The following is a 12,647-nucleotide window of genomic DNA, read 5'->3' as shown; positions in this document are numbered from 1 at the left end:
CTGAGGGCCTTGTCTGGCAGGGAAGACAAGAGGCACAGTTCTCAGAAATATGCCAACAGTTGACCCAATCTCTGTTCCAAAACTAGGCTGGACACAGAACTTCCAAAGAAATGAAAGGCAATAGCTACAGAAACTACAACTGGCAAGTTGTACCTGTGGTACAAAAATTACCTCTCTGTCCATTCCCAACATAATTCACCTTCAGTCATCTTTTTCTACTTTTCCTGCAGTTTTCTCTCAGGCTTCCTTCCCAGAATGGGAGGTCTTGCCTCACAAAGTCTGTTGGAATCGTGCATCCTTCTGATCTCTCTGCAATCTCCCCTTCTCACAGACATCCACAAAGCACCCAGCAGTAGCCAGGCAGGTGCTGAGTGGTCCCATTTACAGACTACATTGCAATGAGTAAGAAACCCAAACAAACCCAACCCCAAGTGCTCTATAACAGATGTTCCTTCGCCTTTTTGTGTTGCATGTCCTGTAAGAGTTCTGGAGGATGGGCTGACCCAAGGCTTGCTGAAGCTGCTAGGAAGCTTCCCATCCACTTAGGAAAGCTTCAGAAATGGTCCCTACAATGTCTGACCCTTCCTAACCCTCCAGCCATGAGAGCTGAGACTAGCTAAAAGAGGCTGAAAAACCTAAAAGAAAAAAAAACTAAAAACATCCAGAATTGAGGCAAGTGCAAAGTCCTGCACCAAATTTTTTTTTCAAGAAGCTTGTGATGCATGACCTGGAAGAACCTTTTCCCAGACCAGTGTGCTGCTATCTGTATTTTTTTTCCTCCAAGGGTTTTGTAGCAGAGAACTTTGACTTTCTCTTTTATCTACATAGCCTAGCAGGAAGTTCATGCATCAGCTACCAGAAAAAAAACCTCAAAAACGGGGAAGGTGCTCAGGCACTGATGAGGTGATGTTAGTATAAATTTTAGTATCAATTTGATGCTTCAGGAAGTGCAGAGGACATGGTGTCTTGTGACTTTTTCCCCCATTGAAAATAACAGATGAACAGCCTTCCCTTAGGCTTCTAAGTAATTGTAGATTATAACAGTTTCTTGAATGGACAGCAGTTACCCTGCAGCTTTTTAACTTAATTTTCTCCTCGAATGAGACCTCTTCAGAACAGCTGGATGACTAGAGAGAAAAATTTTGTAAGGTGCTACTTGGGTTTATATAGTCTCTATATGTGCTGCTCACAGTAAAAGATAAATTAGTTCAAAACCTAATGTTTTGTCCAGGTAAAGTGGATATTTTCATGCTGTGAACATGGTCTGATTCCTGATTTTACTGGCAGGTCATTATAATGTCCTCTGTGAGATTACATGTTTTCTTTTTTGTCCATGCAGAAAGTATTTCCTTGAAAGAAGAAAATCATCCCTATCCTGGGATGCTACCAGTAGATAAAAGGCTTCTAAACTTACAGATCTACAAACTTCTTCAGTGTGTTCACGAGAAAGACAAGAAGCAAATAGAAAACCTGATCCAGAAGGGATTCCCAGATCTGATTAATTACACAGAGCCCAAGGAGGGATACAGTGCCTTCCACGTGGCCACCATGAAGAACGACATTGAAATGTGCCGCTTCCTGCTGGAACACGGAGCGCGCCCCAACGTCCACGACAGCATGGGCTGCACCCCAGCCATGAAGGCAGCTGAGCTGGGCTATGAGGCCATTCTGGAATTATTAGCAACAGCTAAAGCAGACATGACTGCTGTGGATAATGAAGGGAAAGGTGAGTGAGAAGGAAGTGCCATAAAGCAATCCCTTAACTGTGTGGCACACTTACTACACGTGATGTGTCCTGCCTGTGGAGAGGAGCTGCGCTTGAGGGTTATCCTTACAGCCCAACAGAAGCTGTTGGCCATTACAGCTTTGATGAAAATAATTCTCCCTGAAGAGTCTAGGCCTTTAAATCATAAGTCTCCCCAGCAGAGAGCTGAGAGGTAACTTATAATAGAGACTCACATTCCTCCCATGGCCTGTGACATACTGAGCTCTGGCTTTCTCCTCAAGTAAAGGCTCTGAAGTAGAAATCTTTTTTGCATGGCTTCACCCTCAGTGAAGGGGTCTCTGTTGCAGACTGGTCAGCTGTGAAGCTCATAACCTCACAACCCTTCTGGTAATTTCCTTTTGCACCCTAATCCCCACTGGTTTCCTTTGCAGGTATTTTGTTTTACTGCCTTTCACCTACAGTTCGTCACACCCACTGCCTGCAAATTGCCTTGGATTATGGTGCAGATGTCAACAGCTGTACCACTACTGGGAGGTCTCTGCTTCTACAAGCCTGTGAGCAGGCTCATGAGGTTAAAGATATGTGCCTGATTTTCTTGGAGAAAGGAGCAGATCCCCATGCAAAAGACCCGGTATGAACCTTTCTATAACTAAGAACAGATACAGGAGCATAGAGCAGAGTACATGACCTTAAATCCTCACATTAAAATAATAAAGCAGTGAAAATTGCTTAACTAGGTGGCCATACCTCTTCCTCTCTTCTGTACCACCCTATTTTTGGAGGAGAGGAATTTAAGTGTTCTTCTCGATTTTTATAGGTTTAGAGTGCAAATATTTCCCCAAACTTACATGTAACTGGATCAGCTGTTAGGAGCTGCAGTTCACTGTACTTCAGTGGAGCAGTGCTGATTTGTATTTGCCTTGATGTGCCCTTAGGTTTTCAGAGCTGAAATAGTATTCATTAAAAGGTAAGTTATTTTAGTGAATATTTGCTAAAAGGTAAGGAAAATCTGATGAGCAATCAAGGCAGGAACAAGGCATGAGGAAGTTTCTTCTCTTTTGTATGTCTTAATCATTTATTTTTTTGCTTCCTTAATTTAACAAAGACCTGAAAGACTGAAGCTCTGTGCTGTTGATAAATCAAGAAACTCAGGCTTTCCCTTGGAGTTATCCAAAGCAAGCATCCATTATTATCTAGGAAAAGACAATATTAATGTATTCGAGTGAACTCACAGAACCATAGTGAAATTCCCTATTGCTTTGCCTTCCCCATAGCACTCCTCCAGCCATAGCTCCTCATGCTCCTGCTTTCATAATCTGAGGTGGTATTTTGTGTTAGATGTTATAAATGTGCATGAGAAGATACCCACAGAATCCAGGATTCCTTAACTAAGGAATTGATTGGGCCTTATTGAAGGGACTCAAGCCTTCAATGTACTGGAGTTGCTGGCATCTGGCTGCTCTCTCTTGGCAGCCCTATGAGTAGATTCTGAAGGCTTACCTGCAGGGCCCTTTGAGGCTCTGAGGCTGTGGTTTGCTGGCAGCAATAGCTGGAAGGAGGCTCTGTGCTGCCTGCAGGCCACGGGGCGCACGGCCGTGATGGAGGCTGCTCGGGAGGGCGCTGCCGACGTGGTGCTGGCTCTGCTGCAGAGGGGAGCCGACGTGAACCTCTTCGACTTCGAGAGACACAGTGCTGCACACTTCGCGGCCAAAGGAGGCTTCCTTGAGGTATTAACATTTCTGCTGTGAAAGCATTGCTGCAAAGCCCAGCCTGGGTGGGTTTTTTGTTGTTACAGAGCTTTCCTTTGGGTTTTATGAGTGTGTTTTTGTTGGGGCTTTTTTGAGTCTGTTATCTCAGCTATCAAAGCGTAATGATCAGTAATCAAAAGCAGATTCTTTGTAAGCATCAAAGGGATTCCAGCAGTGATAGATAGGCCAGACAGGGGCTCACAGTGAGCTGGCAAGATTGTCCTTGGTGTCTACAACTACACAATGTTTCTGTTTCATCAGTTAAATAAGCATAATGCTATAGAAAACATTAATGTTATATGTGCATTGACCAGCTGAACATGGGAGAGAACTTCATTATTAGAATGGGAATGTAAGATATTGCATTTATTTGTAAATCAATCTCACATTTTCACATGTTAGGAACAGACAAGATTTTTGGTGGGACTCTGTTTGTTTTTCTAGATTCTGGCGATTATTTCAGGTTATGGTGCAGACTTGAAACTGGTTGCTATGAATGGTAACACACCACTTCATTATGCTGCAGAGGGAGGATTTACAGACTGCTGCAGGTATATAGGACAAAGAGGTACATTAAAACTAAATTACTTCACAACCATTATCTGTATTCTATTTCTGTGCTAAAGGAAAGATTTCATTAGGGTACCTCTGAAGGATTTGATTCTTGGGTACCCTGTGGCAAAATTCTTGTTCAGAAGGGCCTAACAGAGGCTCTTACCTCATGTGGATGAGAAAACATTTCTCAAAGAAAGCAGCAGAAACATCAGGAGGTTGTATAACTTAGTGTTGGGCAGTATTAAGTGGTTCTGGGTTTAGTTGGGTTTAGATGAATTGTATTGAAACTTCCAATAGAAAATAAATTTTTAATTTGATGATCACTTAAAAAAATCTCTGTGCAATCATGAGGAAAACTTCATGCCCATGGGTATTGAAACATGCCCTGAAGCAGCTGTGATCCTTTCCTGACTTGATCAGATGATCATCGCACTTCAAACTTTGATCCAAGAGCACCATGCAAAATCCCACATTATGTTCTTGTGACCAAACAAGTGATCCATTGCCAAATTGTAATGTTGGGGTATAGAAATAAGTGACACTTTAATCTTAGTATGCTTCTTAATCTTGCTTACTACTTCAAGTAAAAATGTAAAGTTCCACTGAACTTCTCTTTATACATATTCATGGGTAGCTAAATAAATAGAGCACAGGTTGCTCAATGCTTCTCCCTTTGGGAAAAAAATAAGGACATGTGGCTGACCTTCCAGCCTGGGATCAATGATGTGGTTCCACCTACCACTGCTATTTATATAAAATTGTAGGCCTGTGGCCACGAGTTGCCTGTGTATTACAAGTTTCTTATATTATTAGGAAATTAGGAATTCCACTGCACTATTAGCCATATTGTGTCCATATTTCTAGGCTGTGATCCTACGTGGTCCAACTTGATAAATCTAACCCCAAGGGATGTTGCCAAGGCCGGTGGGTTCAAAGCAGCAGCAGCAGTGCTGCGCAAAGCTGAAAAAGCCCTAAAGAAGCCGGATAAGACCCTTGCGTGGTACCTGAAGGTGTACGACTGGTCCGTGCAGCGAGGATGCCATCCGCAAGGAGTTTGAGATTGACGAGGAAGACGAGGGGATAGTATCCAAAAGCGAATTCATGGCAGTCATTCAGAAGCGCTGGGACACTGTGGATCAGGAACAAATTGAAATTCTTGCTAAAAAGCATGAAGTATCTTCTGACAAGATCAGCCTGGATGATTTTTTTAAAGGCTCAAAATACCTGCAGAAAACCTTTCTGCTATCATCCTTTGGGCCCAAAGCAAAGAAGATGAAGAAGCCGCCGAGAAGGAAAGGCAAGAAAGGCCTCCCTGTGCCAGTTTGTGTAATCCCCAAGAGTGAACGTCCCCTCAGGGAAGATGGCCTCCCTGCCTGCATGGTGGAGGCTGTCCCCACCATCCCCGAGGAGCAGCGATTCAAACGCGCCCTCCACGCCGCCCACCCCGTGTTCGACGACCGTGCCTGGTACATGGAGGAGCCCAGTAAAACCCTCATGGATATCAACTACCTGGTCAGAGAAGGAGACTTTGTGTCTCTGCAGAGAGCCTTCGACCAGGGCGTGCCAGTAGACATGAAAGATAAATATTACAAAACACCTTTGATGGTTGCGTGTGCAAGTGGCAACATAGTTCTTGTGGAGTTTCTTCTGGAAAAGGGGTAAGATAATTTCTATTTAATTGCTGTTTTGGGAAGGCTTTCAAAAGCATAAATGTCCACTGAATATTTGGATGCAAAAGGCTACGGTTTGTTTTTTGCTTATATAACATTTAATATTAAATACTTCCCTAAGATCTCAAGTCACAGGGGTAAGTTTATTATTTTTCATATTTTAGTAGCATGGAAATGAAAACAACCAAGAGATAAGTTTCCCAGGACTGCAATTTTTGGTGTCTGGGCTGTTGATATTTGGTCAGCAGCAGAGGTTCATACCCAAGTAATAGTGCATCAAGTAGTGCATCCTCACAAGTGAACTCTCAAAACTGGGAAATGATTTTGGGGAAATCTGACTTGAAGGACTTGCCTGAAATCATTGAGGTGATCCTGGACTTTCCTGTTCCACATGCCTGGTTTAAACCTCCACTTTCCTCTGCAGCTGAGGCAGGCTGAAACAGCAGGATTTACATCAGAAGCCCCTGCAACTAATTAGCCTGCTCCTTGTTTTAGAAGTGCTTCAGCAATTCTGTAGCCTGCAGACACACTTGTGAAAAATCTCAATGACACCTTGAAATGAAAGTAATTTCAGAAAGATTCAGTCATACTTGTGTAATAGCATAATCTCTTATTGTCACACTGCTGTGGTCCTACAATCCTTCACCTAATTGCTTAAATGAACATTTTTCAAAGATATTTACATTAACTGGGTTCTTTCTCTACTATACATAGATAGAATTCATGTTAATATTAATATCTCAGGGAAAGGGGCTGTAGTCATTGCTCTGGTTCCTGCAAAGACTAACAGCACATGGATCTTTCTACACGCTGGTAATTACTCTGACATTCCTTGAGCATATGGAGAATTGGGTAATGTGTATATTCAGGTTTTCTGAAGATAAAGATGTAGGAGCTACCAAATTAATCCACCAGATTAATCTCTACTCCTTTTCCCAAACCTCAGTAGACAGCACTGGAGTCACATCCTATTTAACAATAAGACCTCGAAACACAGTAACTTAGCTTGAATAAATAGTACCAGTTTTGAGATTGTTCCAATAGACAGAAATGAAAATGGACAGGAAAGTTATCAGTAGCATTTAGGTTTGCATCTCTCAGCATCATGGGCTTGCAGTTTAGCATGGGCATTCAAATACCTTTTACAATATAACCTTTTAAGTACAGAACCACAAATCCACATTGAAAACAAAACAAAACATTTATCCAGCTAAATGGTTAACATTTATTACATTTAAAATTAAATTGGTGGTATCTACTTTCTATCTTCCTTCAGAAAGAATTAGAAGTAAATGAAATTTGGTCTGATGGGAAATTCTGTGCTTGATGGGCAGAAAATGCCAAGGAATTTTTAAATCAGTGCTGCATTGTCCCTGTTCCCACTGACTGGTTTCTTTCTGATAGGATGAAGTTAGGAAAAAGGGTTCAGGGGCAGACAGAGTCTGAGGCAAAGAGGTTGGGTTGAGAGAGAAAGTGAAATAACTGAAGAAGCTAATTTCAATGAGAATTAAAACAAATGAAAACTGCATACAAATAAACCATAACAGCTTAGTGACTGAAAGATAAGAGAGATAAACGTGGTAGGTCAGGGAATTTACTGTGCTAAGATCTCATCAAAGATAGAATTCTGAAAAAGATTAAAAATTTAAACAAGGGAAGAAGAGCAGATGAATCTGTGCTTTTATATAGACAATCACCTGACTTGAAGAGCAAACAGCTATCGCTGGAAGCAGCTTCCTTCATAATTTTTCTTCTTTCTTCCTTCCTCCTTGTTTTTTGGGAAGACAGCAGCTTTTTGTCCATCAAGTAAGTGGGACAGTGTCCCTAACTCCCTTCAGGACCTCTAGGGCTGGTAATGCTTTTCCTCCCAGTTTCAACCAAAGGCAGCCTATTGCAGGGATCTCCCTTGAACTAGCCCTTGCTTTCTGCAGAGCATCCCAGTTTTAATTTGGGGCAGAAACAGGTCCTAGCCCAGCAGCACGGTAGCTGAATAGTTTTTCAGTGCTCAGACTCCCAAGGCAGACCTTGTGTAACTCGTTTGTCAAAGGGAGGAGCCGGTGCAGAGGAATGGAGCAGGCAGAGGGCAGCAATGCCCGAAAGGAAAGGTGAACACTTCCCTCTCGTGCAGGCGAGCTCTGCAGTGTTGCCCCATGTCCTGTAGCACCTCTTCTTGGCCAGAAGGGAACTTTCTGAGTTCCTGAATCTGCTTTCTGCCATTCTCGGTGAAGCTGGAGCACTAACAGCCTTTTACAGGACTAAGGTGTTTGAATGCCTGTGTTTTTTGCTGTACCCATGAAAAGCTCCATGTGAAGGACACTGATGGCTTAGGGGGAGACATGAGCAGCACCCAGGCACACTTACAATTACTATTCCGTGCCAAGTTCAGGGACTCAAACAGGTTCAGAATAGCAGTATGAAAATAGCTATTTACATTGAATACGCCACTGCAGTGGGCAGTTCCAGCTGATTGCCCTGGAGCTGTTACTGTAGGCACCCAACAGCTTCAGCTGCCACAGCTGCTCTTACCCTGTGCAGGGCTGATGTGAATGCAACAGACAACTTCCTGTGGACCCCTCTGCACCATGCCTGCTACAATGGACACCTGGACATCGCTGAGGTGCTGGTGAAGGCTGGAGCAGCTGTCAATGCCCGTTCAATAGGCGAGGCCACCCCGCTGATGAGAGCTGTTGAGGCCTGCAGGCTGGACATGGTCTATTTCTTAATCACTGCAGGTGCTGACGTCCAGGCTTTAAACAGCAATGGTAAATAGCAATGCCTCCAAAACAGGCTGTTTCTTTATTAAAAACACGTGGAACACTTGGAGAACTGTTCTGTGTTTAGGGTTGCTGTCAGGATTGGGATGAAGGAACAGGTTCAGTTAGTTTTCTCCAGTGTGGAATAATTACTGAAAAAAGGCTTTCTTGGGCTTTGCCTATCTAGAAAATGAAGTAACATGAATAATTACTCAATTCAGGAGACTGTTACTCCTCACAAGATACATACAGAGTTTTAAGTGGCTTTAATGAAAACATTCTATCTAGTTATTATTATTTGAGGGAAAATTGGATTTCAGCTGTGGCTTAGAGTATAGTCTGCCACTCATTTAAGTGATTTATTTTGAGGCACAGGCAGCCCTGGTTAAAAGACTTCCTTGCTGCTCTACATGTAGATATAACTTCTGAGAAAAAAATATTAACAGAAAACCAAATCTGAGCTGGTACTGAAGTGTTACCTTGTCGCAGCAGATCCCTCCTTCAGAGTTATTTTCACTGTCTCTAGAGTAATTTAAAAGTTCACATGCATCACCTTTCAAGCTGTTGCTCTAACATAGGAAGCAGCATTGCTACACAATGAGACTTTCCTTGCCAAAATGCCTAGTGGTGAAACCCTGCTTGTAGAAGGAATGTGTATTCCTTATTCCTTGTATCATGTGGAGTTGTGATTCACACAGCAGGTCAGTCTCACAGATACTTTACAGCCAGAGTCTCATAAGAACCAGGACAGGTTTTTTCCCTTCATTAAGCACTGAAGCTGTCCATTTCCATCAGGGGGCTTTCCCTTGCCAGCCACAGAGCAAGCAGGGGCAGAAGGAGATGGCCAGCACAGCACAAGGTCAGGAATGCAGACCATCTCCTAGTGCTAACTGCTCTCAGCTCTCAGAGATCAAAATGACAACCTGCAGGACCAGTGTATTGGGCTGCAAATGGCAGAACATTAGGAACAAAGCAAGCAATACAAGAATTCCAGCAATATTCCTGCAAAACGAGTTTCAGGGCTGGTGTCTGCCAGGTCTTATTTCTGCCAGCAGTGCTGATGACCACTGGTCCTCACACCAATGTCAGGCACACTGCTGGCCATATTAGATTCAGTTGATTGTCCAGCTGCAATAAACCAGTGCCAAAGTTAATTTTCATGGTTTACACAGATATTTCTTTTTTTAAATACAGGAAGGAGTGCTCTCGATCTTGCTGAAGTACTTGAAGATGCTACAATAATTGAACTCCTCAAAAATCAACTGCAAATTTTGGCAGAAGAACAAGAAAAAGAGGAAGCAAAGCCAGCAAAAGGTGGGAAGCCAAAACCACCAGAGCCACCGAAATCTGTGAAAACAGAGGTATGAGGGATGGTAACAAAGGACTGATTTGCTAATAGTTAGCAGGGAGCTGCTTTCTTTCTATTATTTACCACCCATTCCTCTCTAATGCTGTAACTTGGGCAGCTTTGTTAAAGTGGGTATTTTCAGATGCCCATACTGTTCTTGTGAGTATTAGAACTTGTTCATTGGTTGAAATTTTTCTTGCTGATTAGACAAACTTCATGTCTTCCCCAGACACACATCAGAATGATGTCCTGTATCACTAACGGACACAGAAAAAGATTTCTTTTTCTTTTTCCTTCCTTCTGAAGTATATGCTCATCCAGCTCTGTTGTGGTAAACACTGAACAACTGGTAACCATAATTTCTTAAAGGGAGAACCTCTTTTTTCACAAGATAAGAGCAATACCCTTCAAACTGGTTAAAAGGTTTTTTATTCTCCTAGTTGAACTCACTGAGACAACACCAGGCTTGCTAACTTCCTGTTTCCCATTTTGTGCCATATCCTTCCTCTTCCACTACTTACCTGAGTCCTGTTTCTCAAATCCCACACTGATGTTTGCCTGTTTTATTTCTGAATGCTTTTCCTGCACCCTCTGGGAGTCCTGAGCAGCTCAGCATTGCCCCATTCCCAAGCTGACACCAGCCTCCGTGCCCACATCTGGGTTCTCCTCCTGTAGATGAGACCTTCCTGATTCACCAGTGGCACTTTTAGTCACATTCAGCTTGCTATTTAGGGAGAAGTTGAAATTATATCTGTGTGACTGGAGGTGTCTTTCAGCTGCCCTGGACAGTGCAGTAAATATGTCCCAGTAGCTAAATGTTGGCATCCCCTTGCACAAAGGTTTTGAATGTCAGGGACAGCACAGGACTTTCATAGGCAGGAGGAAGACTACCTTAGGTGCCTGTTCATTCCTCACTTGGAAGAGGATGGGATCACCAGTGGTACAAGGTGACTGTCTTGGGAGTCACCAAGAGCAGTAAATGTTTTAGTGCCCAAGGAAGAGAGGTGCCGTTTACCTTTCAAAAGGGTGGCCCTTGCAATTTTTGATTTTAAAAAATCAGCTTTGACAGAAACAGGTTCTGAAGAGATTAGGAAAAATACCCCCCCAGTAAACATCATAGCAGAGCATCAGAAGATGCAGGATGCATGCTTGGCTTGTGAACATGATGTATTGGTAAAATTGGTACCTTCTTCCCCTTCAGTCTCCAGATGGATCTCCGCCACCTGAGGAAGAAGCTGTTCCTGAAAAGACAAAGCGTACCCGTAAGGACAGTTCTGCTTATTGGAAATCCTTGGCAGCGAGAGAAGACAAAAATGACATCTCCTTCAGACCCAGGAAAGTATGTACAGCACCAAAACAGGAGTGCAGTTCCATGGTGACTTTTGATCTCTTGCTGAGATCAAAACTCAGAACAATCCAAGCATTCATCTAGCTTAGAGATGATGTGACACAGCCTGGAGAGGTTGCCACCGAACAAGAGTAAATTAAAGAGTTTGTGGATGTATAATTTATAATGACACAAATATATATATATATATATAAAAGACATATATTTGTGGAAATCAAATATTTGTTTTATATATATCAAAATCTTTTATCAAAATCAAAATCTCTTATGGGATTTTTAAATTGGATTAAAGTGCAGCCACAGTAAAATAAAAATGCAACTACATTTATGACACATATTTTTATACTCCTGCTTTTAAAAGATAGGAGTCTATTTGCATTGCATGGGCACCAACTTCTAACTTGCCCTGTTGATTAGTTATCACATGATGACTTTTGGCAGTGCCAGATACTGAACTAGATGGATCACAGCACACTAAATATTTGCTACCTAGAGTTGGAATAGTGGAAATACAACTTTTTTGTCCAGGTCTTGTCATACACGCTTAGAAATAACTGAGAAACAGAACAACATAATCACAGTGAAGTAATTTTTGTAATATTTTTTTCCTCCTTAAAAAGGAAAAGAGTGCCACTGCTGGCTGAGCAGTTATGTTTGGAGTTTGTTTATCATTTCCCTAACCCTGATTTATGCTAGTTTCTGGTCTCAGAGGACTGAGGCTACACAGCTGATGAACTCTACAGCTAATTACTATTTTCCACTCTGAGGATCGTGAGCCCGAGTCAGTAATTTTAAATAATTACCTTAAGATCTTCTTTCCCACATTATCTGTAATCGGAGTCCATGGCATGATACAGATTGGAAGTGACAACAAGAGAATGCTCTGTTTGTACACACACACATTGTTGACCTCTCTTCTGCTGGGAGGCCACACTGCTTCTTTTCTATGTCTCACAGTGGAAAGGAGTGCTAGAACGTGCCTCTCTTTGGCTGACAGTATCTTCTTAGTGCCTCTGTTGCAAAAGGCCCACCAAATTAACTACACAAACCTTTATTTTGTAGATATGGAGCCCTGATGCCACAGCAATGCAGCTTGCAGAACAGAGAGAATTGCTCAGTGAACGCGCCACTCTTTGTGGTCACATGGCAGATTTTACAACCCTCTTCAATAGAAAATTTGAGAAATAAGCACAGCATCTGCAAAAAGCTACTTCAGCATGTGTTTTGAGGAGACAAAGATGTAAAAGGCTACTCCTTTGCAAGGAAGGAATCGTGCAGTGCTCAGTAAATAAATCTCAGTTATCATAAAAGAAAATCATATCAAGTTTTTCCTCTATAGATTATGTTGCTTACACACAATCTTTTGTTGAGGGCTTAGTCTGGAAAAAGATTGATCCTCATGTGATTCCAAGTCTTGGAGCTGGCTCAGTATACTTCATGGAATAGCCACTGTTGTGACACACACATCTTTTGCAAAGGTGTGGCTTTATAAGGCTTTC

At 42.3% G+C, this 12,647-nt stretch overlaps 1 protein-coding gene across 1 annotated transcript; it reads left to right on the top strand.

The window, feature by feature from the left end:
* The first annotated feature begins 1,365 nt into the window (after nt 1-1,365).
* Nucleotides 1,366-12,336, top strand: ANKEF1 (ankyrin repeat and EF-hand domain containing 1). The gene is given in 10 exon segments (XM_030946607.1): nt 1,366-1,726; nt 2,158-2,357; nt 3,304-3,453; nt 3,919-4,042; nt 4,894-5,059; nt 5,061-5,687; nt 8,235-8,461; nt 9,647-9,813; nt 11,002-11,139; nt 12,211-12,336. Coding segments are annotated over 10 exon segments (2,271 nt in total). The 5' UTR covers nt 1,366-1,380.
* The last annotated feature ends 311 nt before the right edge of the window (nt 12,337-12,647 follow it).

This window comes from Camarhynchus parvulus, chromosome 3 (genome assembly GCF_901933205.1).
Source record: "Camarhynchus parvulus chromosome 3, STF_HiC, whole genome shotgun sequence".
Lineage (NCBI taxonomy): Eukaryota > Metazoa > Chordata > Aves > Passeriformes > Thraupidae > Camarhynchus > Camarhynchus parvulus.
The sequence above is the reverse complement of the archived record's forward strand: the minus strand, read 5'-3'. Positions and strand labels throughout refer to the sequence as shown.